The sequence below is a fragment of the Nicotiana attenuata genome, unplaced genomic scaffold, assembly GCF_001879085.1.
Source record: "Nicotiana attenuata strain UT unplaced genomic scaffold, NIATTr2, whole genome shotgun sequence".
Lineage (NCBI taxonomy): Eukaryota > Viridiplantae > Streptophyta > Magnoliopsida > Solanales > Solanaceae > Nicotiana > Nicotiana attenuata.
In genome coordinates this window covers 51456-67028 of record NW_017671210.1, presented here as the reverse complement: position 1 = coordinate 67028, position 15573 = coordinate 51456, and the positions used below count along the sequence as shown (strand labels likewise).

General features: G+C 36.9%; 1 protein-coding gene across 1 annotated transcript; it reads right to left on the bottom strand.

The window, feature by feature from the left end:
• Positions 1 to 875: 875 nt before the first annotated feature.
• Positions 876 to 6777, bottom strand: LOC109206717 (protein high chlorophyll fluorescent 107). The gene is made up of 9 exons (XM_019369571.1): positions 6553 to 6777; positions 4791 to 5790; positions 4523 to 4666; positions 3354 to 3659; positions 3190 to 3249; positions 2817 to 3062; positions 2206 to 2316; positions 1885 to 2061; positions 876 to 1627 (listed from the first exon to the last, which is right to left on the bottom strand). Exons 2-9 carry the CDS (start codon positions 5394 to 5396, stop codon positions 1124 to 1126), a joined length of 2154 nt encoding a protein of 717 aa, XP_019225116.1. The 5' UTR covers positions 5397 to 5790; positions 6553 to 6777; the 3' UTR covers positions 876 to 1123.
• Positions 6778 to 15573: the final 8796 nt, after the last annotated feature.

Below are 15573 nucleotides of genomic sequence, written 5' to 3'. Positions count from 1 at the left end.
TTACCTCATCAAAAGAATGTATTTCTTCACCTTTGGTCCCAATGATATTTTGTAAGGACTTCAAAGGGGCCAATGTTATTAAAAAATTGCAATAAATATCAACCATATTGCACAAATTGAGAGTGAAATTAGTGACTTCAAAAAGTTTTCTTCCTTTATGTGATATCTACCCATATCCTTTGGTTTTAAAAAAATGTTACTACAATTTTTTCAATAATTTGTTCAATCTTTTTCTACTGTGGACGAGGGGCAAATTAAATTATTCTTTCCTCTCTTCTCCTCCTTGTTTACTCGGAAGTCTTAATTCTATGGTAAAAAATGTTTTATGAATAATTAACAATCAAAAAAATATTGTATAATAATTAAGCTCTTTATACATTCGCCATTTAATACTGTAATAGTATCTCAATCAAAGAGCTATAATATCCCGATCTAAGGAATATGCCATAACAAAGGGATGGTCCCTCTACGCATATCATTTGTTTTATTCCTCAATTTGGGTCTAGTTTCAAGAAATACATTATATAAATTGTCAAAGAAGATAATAAGTGTAAATGGTGTTTCTAAGTATAGTCAGACTTCTTTATTGCCAAAGAAGATTTGTATGTTATGTTATAATATATGTCCTCTATACCATCATCTTTAAGCAGATGTTTCGGGTTCGAGTCTCTGGGTATGGAATCGTCTTTGTTAGGAGCGCTTTACCCCCAATGTGGACTTCCCAGCGCGAATCCGGATTTAGTCGGGCCCCAATTTGGATACCGGACACGGGTGGGAAACCCAAAAAAGAATATGTCCTCTATAACAACACTTCACTATAACAGCCAAAAAATATCGGAATAAACAAGGTTGTCATAGAGAGGTTTGACTGCATATTATTGTAATATGAACTGCATTCCTCACGAACATATTATACAATGCTTCTCATATTATCTGTAGATGTATTTCTAGGTAATTTGAACTGCATTTCTCTCGATCAAATTATACAATTCTTCTCAATTTTCCTGACTAATTTACAAATGTGGTCCAGGACTTCTTCATTAGACCACTCTAATGAATGTAGCAATTCCAATTATGAGATAAAAGAAGCTACATTTGAACAACTACAATAAAATCAAAGGTTTTATGATGTTCTGGTAGTTTTTCTCGTCGGCCGCCACACCCCACTAGCAGTTCTGATAGTCTTTGGAGGGTCCTTAAGAGATGTTGTAAGCTGAACTTCCAGTTTTGAAGGGTCCAAAGACAGCATTTCGCGGATAAAATCATCTAAATCAAAGCCGCTTCCTGTATCTATGCTATTGTCCTTGATGTTACCCGAGGAGGAACCGCCTGATTCTTCTGTGCTGATGTTAGCCGAGGACGAGGAGGAACCGGCTGATTCTTCTGTGCTGATGTTAGCCGAGGAGGAGCCGGTTGATTCTTCTTGGCTGATGTTAGTCGAGGAGGAGCCGGTTGATTCTTCTGTGTTCCCATCAGTGTCGTCTACAGCAGTAGTATTAGAAGACTCCTTTACCTTGTAATATGAGTTCTGATCCAAATTCAAGAGCCTCTTTATGCTATCAATCGCCGGATCAATGACATCTAAGAAACCCATAATCCACGACTCATCATCGACAACTTCAGTACGCTGTTACACAGATAAAAAGAGACCATTTCTCAGTTTTCACTGAACTTATACAGCTTGTTTCTTGTTATGACTCTATTTCTGAAGCTTAAACACCATTTATTAATTCTAAGATTGGTGATCAATGCCACAACCATTGTCAAAGCGTAAACATAGACATCTATTGGTTGGATTAAGCAGAAATAATGAATATTGAGAACACTGCTAAAAATGTGCTCGTTGAAGGAAATCGCTTGTATTAATGGGGAATACTCATTTACCTGCTGAAAGTACAGGTTACGAATTTCCTCTGCACGCACGGAGTTGCCTTGATCTTCCTCCAAATTTGCCCATGTCATCCATGTTATATAGCTCTGAGAGTTTATGTTCAGAGAAGATCTAAATAATCTTCGAGCAGCTGATAGATTTCCGGCTCTTTGCTCTAAAACACCCCAAGCCTACAAAGCACATCAAATTAGTAAACAACCCTCAGTACATTTCCTACGGGAAACATAACCTCCACAGTTTAAGATGCATGCCAGACTGAGTTTTTAGGAGAAACAAACTAGAAAATTACTCTATCAATTTGAGATTAACATTACCTGAAGACAGCGGGCAGCACTTTCAGTTGTTGAATTGATCGACAAAGCTCTCTGGTATAGTTCCCTAGCAGTGGAAATGTTTCCTTCTTTCCACTCCATCCAACCCCAAGCCTAAATCAGTACCAAGTTTAGTCAGCATTTGGTGCACGCATTCATGTTGACGACAATGGTTAATTGTGGAGGAAGTAAACTTCTCCCCCACTTAAAAAAGGCGAAAATAAATGATGATTATGGACTCATTGGAAAGGGGAAAAAGCAACAAACAAAAAAAAACAGTAGATGTTCCACCTTAACTGAAAAGGGGAGTGAAGCATCAGTACAAAGGAAAGCTTTGATTCCTAACGGACTACAATAGACATACGTGGCTTACGAAAATTCAGAGGGAAAGAAAAAGGGAAGTTTGATTGAATCAATTTGTTGCAATTAAGAGGAGCTGGCTCCTAAGTGAATCTCGACAAACAAAGACAATGCTTGAGAGGATTATCCAAAGATTGTAAAGGAGGTCAGTCAATTATTCTGTTGAAAATTAAGAACATATAAAAAGGAAACAAAATGCAGGATTACTTCTAACTACAGTAGAAATTTTTTAATATTTAAAAGAAAAGTCTTACAATCCAAACTGGTTGATGCCTTGGATCCATTTCAGATGCCCTCCGGAATAAAACTCGCGCGAGGTTTGCACTGGAGTGCTTGTATTCTATCAAAGCAAGTGACTGGAGAAGAACAGGATCTCTAGGATTTACCATATGCCCTATTGTCAGAAGTTTCCTTCCTTGGTCAATGTTTTCAAGATTAGCTTCAAAAACTCCCCACACATGCCACGCAAACCGATTTTTTGGACTGGCCTGAACTGCTCTCTGCTTTGTCAGGAGTATAAAAAATACAAGAAAAATAAATAAAGTTGAAACTAAAGTAACAATGGCATCAAATAAATAGGAAATGCTCAATGATGATAGCAAAGGATTAACTTCAGTAAATACAAACCTCGAATAGCTGCCTAGCAGCACGGTTATTCTCTAACTGAGCCTCTAGTTGAGCCCATGCCTGCGCAGAAGAGTACAGAACCACTATAAAGAATCCACCAAAGACATGTTTACGAACCATTGAAAAGGAGCCAAGGCGGATTAAAGTTTTTGGATAACTCTTACCAGCCAACTAGCACAACTTTTTCGGTTACACTTTGTTGCCTGTTTGAACAAATAGCGGGCTCTTTCATATCGTTTTGCTTTAGCTTCAAGGAGTGCAAGAGTTTGGTATACATACTCGTTACCTCCACAAAACTTGAGGCCTTTACCAAGAAGATTTCTTGCTTTTTTTATATTCCCTTGCTTCAGCTCTAAAACTGCCCATCCATGCCAGGCTGCAATATGCTTCTTGTCAGCAACTGTGGCAGCATCGAATAGTTCTCTAGCTCTCCGTATATTACCCATCCTATTTTCCAGAATAGCCCAGCACTAGTCCAAAGGAGTAAGTTTGGACAAAAGATAAGTTGCAAGAAGACATGTAGTAGGTCATATTGTTTTCAATGAAGGCACATCATTCGCAAACGGATAATCTGACCTTGAATCCTCTTTATAGTTAATTTTTTTTCCACTAAGAATACCTAACAGACTCAAGTACCAATCCACTGATCCATGTTAAGCACTAAGAGACAGTCAAGGATTACTGATGAAAATTCTCTTCTTCGATATCTGAAATTTTGAACTTCATTAAGAGAAGTAACACCAAACGACATTAGACATGATCAGTGGCGGAGCCAGAATTTTCACTAAGGGGAGTCAAAATATAAATAAGCAAGCATGCGAAGATATCAAGGGGAGTCAACATATCGTATATATACAATTTTAACCTATTTACGCAGTGTAATTTTTCGACGAAGGGGTGTCAAATGACTCCCCTTTCTAATGAGTGGCTCCGCTACTGGGCGTGATTTTGCCTGTTGCAAGGTGAATAATTGCAAAACATTGCAATGTTTGTATATGGATCAGCTGTTCCACATGCCCACTCTCTTTTACGTACAAAGTTAAAGATCACTAAAAACTGAACATAATATACTATAGACGATCTTTACTCCATCAAGGAATATGACATTTGATTAGGTTGCAAATCATTGGAACTAAATCTGCTATCAAACACAAGTAAAACTATGTGCTTAAACAACATATTCGACAGACTTGAAAATCAAATTATGCATTAAAGTATGCTAGTAGAGAAACTTTTAACTTACAACAGATTCCTATTCTAGCTCAAGATTAACGTATAATATGGAAGTATAGGAGAAGACTAAATACACTCATAACACTGTTATAACACTAACCTGCCAAATGTAAGGGTTTTCTCCTTGTGTTGCCTGGCATCCTTTTTCATAAACAGCTCTGGCTTCATTTAATTTTGATTGCTTACTCAAAATCTTCCCCAAAGCAACATATGGTCTCCCATCTTCTGGCCAGACATCGATACACTCCATGCGTAAAAGATCCAGAAATCAGTAACATTATTAACAAATAACGAAGTATCCTCTGGATATCAAGAGAAAAGAACAAGGAATGGTATTTTTTTTTTTTTTTGGGATCAACGAATGCTACCTGTTGCAAAATTTTCTCTGCATCTGCGTACTGATACTTTCGAGCCAAAATCTTTGCCCTATATAGAGCTAAGTCTAAATTGACTTTAAGTGGCTTCACTCCAGAACCTGATTCCAGCCTGTTTGGCTCAAAAATTGGCATCTTCTTTGCAAATTTCCTAAGTCCATCATCCAGTGGAAATGACGAGGAAGATGATTGCTCTTCCAAGAGATCATTTCTCTCTTGAGAATTCTCAAAGTTACGCATCTCTTCCCCTTTTTCATCACCAACTTCCCCGTTAGGGTCCTTCACCGGCCTACGAACCACAAGTAACTCTTCCATGGACTTCTTTGTAGTGCTGATCTCATCAGCAACTTCATCATTGTAGGGTCTATCTTGGCGATCAAACTTAGAAGAAGATCTTGATGTTTCTGGATTCTCTTCAAGAAGTGGTGATGAGGAAGATGACTCGTGGGAACAAAAGGGAGGTAAAAGAGGATGTGAAGACGATGGTTGGGATGTTCTGAAGGGGACAGAAAAATGAAACTTTGAAGGATTGTGGTTCTGAGTATGATAGAAGAGAGTGAAATTAGAGCTCGAAGGGGAAGTAAACGAAAATTGACCCATTGCTTTTCCCGTATCTACACTTGTTCTGGTAAAACTGTTCTATAGTTTAGGGAAGACAATGATTGATTGGTGAGGTTGTGGAAAAAGGGCAAGATTATGTGTAAAGAGTCACTGACATCCTATAATTAGTAAGAATAGAGATTATATTGGTTTTATCTTCACACGAAATGAAAAAATAAGAATGAAAAGAAAGATCGATTCTTGGGATGCTTCTTTTGTTCATACGGAACGAAAAGAGATAGAACAATGCCAGTTCCTGAAATGCCTTTCTGGATATTCTTCAATGTCTCGGCTGCTGATCAGCTTCAGAACTTGTAAGAAAATTGATGTGAAATAGCTCAAACTTTTTGGTAGTTCAACGGATTCTATCTGAATATTCAAGACTGCCCTTTAACTGTATCAATCCAAGAGCATCTTGTTACTTTCAAATGAATACAAGACAAGAGAAGATGGGGAGAAACAATTTTCTTCATCCTTTACATACTCCCTTTTCAAAACCTCGAATAATGTTCTACTTACTTCTATAAATAGCAAAGCAATACAAAATTCACAAGGATTGAAGATTTTAAAAGCATTACATAAGGAAACTTTAATCTACAATGGGATGTTTTCTTACCAAAGGACTTCATACACAAACTAAAATCACCTTAAACGTTTGCTTTCGCTTGGTAACATAGTACGTAATGCCTACTAGCTCAGAGTACTCTGCTAAAAGATGCAAATGGGCTAAAAGGAGAAAACACGATCCACACACTAAGCCTTTGAAAATAATGATCACTGTTTTCTAAGACAGACAAATCAAATTACTTTAATTGTTGAGTGTGCGAACAAAGTCCTACATTAGTAGCCGAGAAGATTGGCCGCCTACATATAACGTGTAGGGATTTCTTAACTGTGCACGTCTTTTTGAGAAAACCGTATATGCTTGGACCAAAACAGATAATATCACACCATGTTAATTAAGAGTATCTTCGGGCGGGTTGATCCCAACAAATATGTTCAATGCAGAATATATTCCAAGAACATACTATTAAATCTAGTAGTACTTCATTTAGGCTCTAAAAGTTTGTCCCATTAAAATAAAAAGGACTATAGTCTGCAAATACATATGTATCAGCATTTGAGAAACAAAAGTGAAGTAAAATGTGAAACTTACTAGTACTACTGAAGGTAAAGAAAACCACTGATTGCCCACCAACTATGAGAATTCTTGTTTCTGGAATGCCACCTGCGTAAACTGAGAGATGGGGTTGGTGTGTTTAGGTGAATATGCAAAGATAGAAGACGAAGAAGAAGTTATGTTAGTAAAAGGGTGAATGGAAGTATAGAAACTGTTTACTGTAAGTGCAGGCAAAGTGACAGAAGTGGATGAGATTGTTGATGACTTGGAGATTGCCTTTGGCTTTACTCTTTTAACTGAATGGCTGTGGTTTGTGGACGTGTACACCTTCTTCAGCCCCTTGTTATTTCTGATTATTCTTTTTCTATTTTTATTTTCCTTTTATGTTAACAGTAATAGTTATTTGAACACTGTTACTTTTGGATTTTTGTACAACTATATGTACGGGGTATCAATGGATATTTAAAATTCGACTAAACTTACTGAATCGTACCGCGCGGAACTGATTTTTTGATTTTTTAATAAACTTATAGGCTTTTATATAAATCTATAACCGCATCGATAATTAGGGTAGGTTTTTTATTTTATAAAAATAAACCGAAAAAATATCGAACCGTACCGAATAAATTTACATGTGAAAAATATATTTATATATTAAGTTTACAAATAATAATGTATTAAAAGTTTTCGTGGGCCTTGGAATTGTGAAAACGATTACAAGCCAATAAGTAATTAAAACTCAAAATCCTAATTCTCAAACCTATAATGCTACTCCTATTGAGACTAAATTATTGTTAAAATAGCATGGTATAGCCAGTTTTCGGGCTGGTCATTCAAAAATAGCCAGCGTTTACTAAGTCAATAAAAAATAGCCACTATTTTGCTGCAACAGAGACCGATCCAGCATAATATACTGGAGTTCGGTGCACCTGTGTATGAACTCCAGCATATTATGCTGCACCGGTATACTTTGCTGGCTCCAGTATAATATACTGGAGACTGGAGCACCGGTGCTCCAAACTCCAGTATATTATGCTGGACCGATATACTTGTTGGAACTCCCGTATATTATGCTGGAGTTCTAATGTACTTATGATGGAACTCCATCATATTATGCTGGAGTTCCAGCATACTTATCCTGGAACTCCAGTATAATATGCTGGAGTTCAAGTATACTTATGCTGGAACTCCAGCATAATATACTGGCGTATTTTTCGGGGTTTTGAACAGTGTTTTCGCTCTTTATCTTTACATGAAAAGTGGCTAAATTTTGATTACTTTTGAAACTGGGCTATTTTTGAACGACCAGTTGTAAATCTGGCTATTTTTAAATTTCACCCTAAATTATTTCCAGCATATTCACTAGCAAGACACAAGTTATTCTAGCGATTAGTAGCAAACTACAATCTATTGAATATGTTTCCTTTTGTATGATTTAGATTTATTTTTTTGAATATTTTATCTTCTATAGACTTTATTCTTGAGTTCCAAGTTGGTTAATATATTTAGATTCTCGGTTATTATATCTTTATTTTGTTTCTTTTATGCTGTTGTAGAATAGTTGATGGATCTATACTTTGGCTGATGATAGGCTATTATTATGTATTTTAGTCGCTTATTACACTCTAATTTACCGCACTTTAATTGAGTTTGAGCTTTAATCGCTAATGTTTTGCACTAAATTGTGTATTTTATGCCTTGTAGGAGTGATTCCGAGCTGTGTAGATATTATGAAATGAATTCAAGTGATTTGGTGCTTTGAAGTCTGAGTAAAAGCCCAAGGAATCAAGCCGGGATCGTGTTTGGGGATCAACGGATGATAGTTAAGAATGAAACAAAGAATCGAGCGGGCACACGGTGCATTGTCTAGTAAAATACACATAACTTTTTGCTCAAAACTTCGTTTGGGCTCCACAATATATCATTGCAAAGCTATTTGAAAGGGCTACAATTTTTATGTTTTGCATTTTCGCGAGTTCCCACTACCGCGGCGCGTAGAGCGGTGCGGAGCGCACCGCTGTCGTGCCCCCTTTTTCTCGCGAAATCGGGTTTATGACATTTGGGAAGACAACTCATTCCCTTTTGGGAATTGGGTTTAATAGAATTGAAGAGTCTCCACCTAATGATTTAAGTGCATTAGGACACTTTTAGAAGAGCTTGATTTTGGATAACCAGAGATAGGGTAAGCGCTTGAAATTATTCCAAGGGGAAGGTGTTAGGCACCCCTCAGAATCCACTAGTGTGGTTCCCGGCCAAGCTATTGTTGTGACTTAAGGTACAAATAACATATAGACAAGTAGGACTTCAAATGAAAGGGGATTTTTCACATAAAGGTTAGAAATAAATAAAGTTGGAAAGCATTAAAGAGAGTTGATTTTCTTAAAAGAAACGTTTTAAAAGATTTAAAAGAAACAAAGAAACAAAGGGAAGGGGGTCCTAGGTTTATTAATAATATGGATCACCCCACACAATATCCGGTAATCACTCTTACGCGTGATGTTATCGCGTGGTCATCATATCCATATCTACCCTTTTTCACCCCTTTAAGGTATTAAAGCGCGGAATGATCTCGTTTACTTACTGCATGCTATTACCCGCCCCAATCATATCAGTCCCGGAGGTACTTGGGACTACTAATCCTAAAGGGAGGAGGTATTGGGCTTATTTGTGGTTTCAAAAGGTAAAAATGCTAAGGCGACAAACAAAACACATATAGAAAGTTTGAGGAGAGAAGCATGTAAACAAACAAAAGGCTCAAACAGACCTCCTTTAAGCAAAGAAAGGCACATAGTTTAGCATGTCTTACACGTACTGTTTAAGGGTCTGATTAAAACTTAAAAGCTGGGGCAGGCTGATTTATCACATATTTCCAGATAAAAAGTCTAAATTAGGCTTGCCTGCTGGTCATAATTGATAAAGACTGATGCAGTTTAAAACTTTACCCTAAGGCTTGCCTAGGTGTGGGACAAGAGCTCCTATAGACATGATATGTACTGATTTCAGAATAGATTGAATACATATTGATTAAGAGGGATTACCAGATTATTAAAGAAAAGCAAACTTTAGCAAAAGTTACAGGTTCTGCAAGCATTATTACTGGTTTTAGACTCATAAGCGAGTGGAAACGTTTCAGACTTGGTTGATAGGTCCTATAGGCATGCTTTCTACGCGTTGTTGATTTTAAGCACTTTTATAGATATGAAAAAAAATGCAAAAAAACCTACAACATGATATCTAGGTGTTACATTTTGTTACGAACGTGACATCTGATTACATTTTTTGTTATTAGGACCTATAGACAAGTTTGCCTAGTGAAAAGCTGGTATGCAAGAATAAGAAGGGACCTATAGGCATATTTTCTACATGCGTGTGCAGAAGCTATAAACATAATATCTACATGAAAGTGCAGTAGTCCCTATAGTCATGGCATCTAAATGAGAATGCTGAAGTTCTTATAGACATGGTAACTAAATGAGAATGCAGAAGTCCTTATAGACATGGTAACTAAATGAGAATGCATAAATGCTTATAGGCATGAAAAATGCAAAAAATCTTATAGGCATGGTAGCTATATGAAAAATCCAGAAATCTTATAGGCATGGTAGCTATATGAAAAATGCTGAAATTAGAGATTCCTATAGGCAAGTTTTCTATCCCTTTTTACATGCATGGTTACCCTTCCCTTTTTCACTAACCATCCCCGAAAGTTTATTACAAAGTTATTACAGTCCAAAGAAAATAAAGAAAATACATTAGAAATTGAAAATTACAACCAAGGAGAGCCTGATTCAGACTTCCTGTCTGAAGTATGAAGTAAACCAACTCCAAAGATCAGATTTCAAAGTCTTTCTCTCATTTGGGGTGTGTCAGAGTTCCCTAAGAGCCTCACATGAACTCCGGGCAGTGCTTGCACCCCAAATACATTACCAGACTAGGACATAGTGCAGTGTGGAAAAGCCAGCCCTCAAGTGTCTAAGTTCAGAGGGAACTCAGGGTCCCAAGGCAAGGCTCACAGGAGGGGGGGGGGGCAGAACCTAAGAACTAAGAGAGAGTGCAAGTGTAGGATTCTGAAAGGGGAAAGGGTAAAGGAAACAGTTCACATTGATACACATAGGGGTATAGGGAATGGGGAGATAGTAAAGGAAAAGCAACGGCAGGCTGGTGGGGCATACTCAGCAATGAGGAATGCTGCCCTACCCCATAAGCCTATTAGAATACATTGTTTAGAAGTTAGGATCCTTTAAGGGATCAAGTTCAAACCATAGACAATAACTCGCATATTGCCATGTTTTAAACTGCAACTCACAGCACATAAGGGGGATAGGGAGCACGGGGTTCATAGCAGAAACAAATAGGAAAAAAAAAAGATTAACATGCTAGTTTAAATATTTAATTTAGAAGTAGTAGAGTAGGCAGGGATACAAAAAGCTGTAAATAAACACATTGTGATGGTGCTGAAACTTAAATTAGAACGTACCAGTTTCAAAGGAAACAAACAAAGAGAAAGTGCAGTAGTCTTGTGAAAGCCACAGAATAGACAAGAAGAGAGTGCTAGTAAGAGTTCAGAAGAGATTGTAAAGTAGTAGTGGAGGATTGTTAATCGTTCGTGCCGTGCGTTAAACAGTCGTGTATTTATAGTGTGAAAGTCATGAGGAAATAAGGTAAGAGAATAATTGAAGAACTGATTGTCAATCAATTACACAAGAATCCCTTTAATTAAGGGATTCAGATTCAAACGGGTATAAACCAATTAAGGATAGAAATTAATCAAACACTTTGTGCAAAGTAGGCAATTAGGGGTGAGTACATAAAAGTTATTTAAGGACGAGGTTTTGACAATACACGGTTTGTGCAAATAAGGTAAGGAGATCAATTAACAACCAGTAAATCAAAAGGGTCCGAGATTTTGTATGAATGAACCAAGTCAGAAAGATGGAAAAGGGCTTTACTTAGGTCGAGTAACAGAGAAAAATCAGTAAACAATGGAAAGAAATCAATCAGGCTATATTCAGAAGGAAGCTTGAACTAATTGCAAGTTCGAAAACCATTTAGAGGGAAATTCATCATATATAAAGAGCATGTGAGCATGAAAGAAGACTGACATGTTACTGTAAAATCTATAGAGAAATCCAGTGTAGAAGAGTTTTAGTAAAAAGGTCAAAATCACATGAAAACAAGGAAGCCCAAACTCAATTCAAAGACTCGAAGAGTTAGGGGTTCTAAAATAAAACCCTAGTTCAATCAAATATATGATCAAACCTAGCAGAATCCCCAAATTTTGGGGTTTCCGCCTTGAATCAAGTACATAGATGAGAAGACAAGTGGTCGAAGCAGGCTCAGAGGTTTCAGAGAAGAACTGAAACCTCTTGCATGCTTCTATCAACAGCAAAACTCATAAGAAAGCATGATATCAAGGTAACAGGCAGAACACAGTAGAAGCACTCGAAGAAAAATAGGGGAAAACACTGATAGGAGTAGTAAACATGCTTAAGAAGTTTTTCAGAAGAAAATTAAATAGGGCTTAGTAGAAGGAAAGTAAGGAAACTTAAGAACTTAGCAGGGAAGTACAATAGGACAAACATGCTGGAACATAGTAGAAGAAGAATATAATAGAAAAGCATATGAGAACACAGTACGGATAACATGGTAGCGGAACATACAAGCATGGAGCGTATAAAACACATACAAGAACGGAGTATGAAACTCAGTAGAAGAACATACAAGAACAGATATACAAGAACATGGTAGATAAAAATATAGGAGCACAGTAGAGGTAAATACACAAAAGAAAAAGAAAGTAAGTGAAACACTTAAACATTTTTTCGGAAAACCCTAGATCGGAAAGAAAGATTTTTAAAAAAAGTAATTTTCGAAAGAAAAGTTAGGGAAATCGTTTGAAAAACTCAAGGAGAGCACAGATATACAACGAATCTTAAGAAATCGGAGAGAACCTCGGAGTTAGGGTTTCAGAAGAACCCTAGAAACGAGAAAGGCTTTGAAAGGTCACCGATCTGAGTCGGAGAGGTTAGAAACAGGCTCAAACAACTATAGTATGCCGGAGCAAGGCCGGAGAACTTCGAATCGACGGAGGTCTGGGTTCGAACCTTCAAGGTCAGGCCTCGAATCTGCAGGTATCAAGTATATAGGAGCAATAGGAGGTGAGTATAGGGCTCTCACAGCCTGGGAAGCCATGGATTCCGGTGGGTTTCACGGTGGGAGATGGTGAGACAATTAGGGTTCAGAGAAGGTTCAAGAGAGTTTGAGGGGGTGAAGGGATTCAAAGGCGGCTGGTTAGGTGAAAATGATTTAGGGTGAAGGGGTGTTGGTGGATTAAAAAGGAATGGAGGGATCGTGGCCGTTGATCATTTTGATCAACGGCCTGGATTTATTGGGGAGCCGGGGCGGGTTGGATTAAATTGGGTCATGGGCGGGTAGTTTAGGAATTGGGCCGGTCCGATTGAGATTGAAATTGGGTTAATTGGGGTGGTTGATTTGGGCTAAAATTGAAATAAATAGGGCTAGATTTTAAATAGCCACTTTTTCCCTTTTTATTTTATAAAAATAGTAATGATTTCTGCAGACAAATTAAAGGTACTAAATTAATTAATAATATATAAATATTAGATTAAAGATACTGGAATCAAATTTATAATTATAAACGCAATTAATTCTTAAAACAGGCTAATATTGCAATTATATGCAATTTAGCCTTAAAATACTAAATAAATTTGTAAAAAATGTGCAAAAATTACCTTAGCTATATTTTGGTATAAATATGAAAATACAATAAATGGATCACAAAAATGATCATTTGGAGAACAATTATTGATTTTTATTGATAAAATAGGGCAATAAAATTGGTTCAAAAATCTTTAAAAATTAAAGAAAAAATAGGGAAATTCTTGGACATACTTATATATGCATTCCTATGCTATTTGAAAGGTATTTTGTATATAAAAACATACAGGGAAAAAATTGGGTATCATCAACCGCGCCTGTGGAAAATTTATGCAGCTTGTCAGAATCAACTCTCTGAACTTCCCCACAAGCACACTGCGTGGCGGGTTGCCCCATGCGGCACGCTGTGCAAATTTTACAGAGCCAGAGTCCTATTTCGCGCAGGAAAAGGTGTTTCGTCTGGGCCCGACCCTATTTGGTATAAGTACATGTAAAAATGCTATTTTGAGGACGGGGGGACATACTCTTGACACACTTTAGACATAGGGAGATCACGGAGCCGCCGTGGAGATCGGAGATCGGACCTAAGGAGGCAAGAAAACACTAGGAGCAAGGCGGAGAATTCTTCTACGAGTTTTTCACTTCCTTCTTCCTATTTTCATTATTGGTTATGAATTCTAGTATTGTAGTTATGAATACTATTATGAATAGCTAATTTCTAGGGTTTTGATGGAACCTATTGGAGGATAATTTTTTTGTTACGTTAATATAGATTTGTTGTAGTATTTTCTCTATTTGTTCAATTACATTATTATTGTGGTTGGTTGAAGAGCTCTCAATCGAATGTGCCTATTTAGTATGTATTACTCGGGAGAGAGTGCATATTTAGGTAGTTGTTGAACAACATCACTCCTAACATATATGAGGGATCAATACGGAGGGTTTGAAGGTGGGATTAGGGATAACGAAACCTTGGTGCGATCCGAGTGAGCCGTACTTAATGCCAGCTAGCGTAATTCGGGAGAATATGTCTAGTAAATTGTGGTAGTTACTCGGGAGGGAATAACGACACTCAAAGCGCTCATGATCTGTAGAGAATACTTAAGAGAAATTATAGAAGATGTAGCAGGAAGGATTCCGACAATTGGGGAAATCATAACTCTAAACCTCCTTAATCTTTTCTCCAACCCGTAGTATTTTAGTTGTTAATTTACTATTTTAATTTGTTAGTTAATTTGTTAAACACAAGAATCTTATTATCTATAAGTGAGAAATTGTTCAAACTTGTCTTCTTGGTGATACTCAACAACTGTAGCTAAGCCTTAGTTCTCTGTGGGATTCGACTCCGGACTTGTAAACCGCATTTTATTTGCAACGACTGCTTAGTCTTTTTTATAAGGCATAGTTGGGCGTGATCACTGGCTATTTTTCATATTTTCTTAATTCATCATCCTTTAAACAGTAAAAATGTCTAGCGAGTTTGCTAAGTCCTATAAAAGTACGTATGTTATTGCACTCTACTTCTACTAGTGACTTCTACATGACATTTAAAAAAATACCAAAAATTAACCGAACCGTACCCATATCAAAGAGAAACCGACATGATTGAGACGGTTTCGAAAAGTCTAATTTTGATTATACATAATAGAATAACCAAAAAACTGGTATGGTACAAATTTTAGAAAATAATCGTTCAAACCGAACCATTGACACCCCTACCACTATCAATGTAGTTTAGCTTGTGATTGTAGATAATTATTATTTTTATCAAATTCATTAATTATCATTTTTACCAAATCAACTTTTACCTATAATTATGTTATAAGTGCTTGTATATATATTTTTTCATTATGTCTTATTGTCAGTGCATAAAATTAGATTCCGGTTGAATTAGCAAGAAAGTGCATAAAAGTTGCTCTATAAAATTCGACGTGCCGTCCGGATAAACAACTCCTTAAAATTCTTCAGCTGGAGTTTGGCCGACGATATACAAGTTGCACATTTTGTTAGAGTTTGGCCAAAGTTAACTCAATGAAAAATTATAAGGATCTAATGAACTGAGGGCGGCCCTTCCCTAAAGCAGGTAAAGCAATTGCTTTAGGCCCCACATTTTGATACAGAAATTAGAGACTTAGCTCGAAAGTAGCTTAAGTGAGTGGTAGCCATTCTGGTGGGAAAGTTTGTTAGATTTTAGTTTAATTTCCAATTCCTTTTTATTTCATTTTCAGCATACTTCACGGTGGATTCGTTAGGAGTATAAAGTGACTACCACTACATTGTAATTTCATTGAGTAATGACAAATCAGATTTTTCCCTTATATCTCCTCTCTTCTCTCTCAACCTCTCTACTCTGTCTCTATCCCCTGAATATCTCTTCTC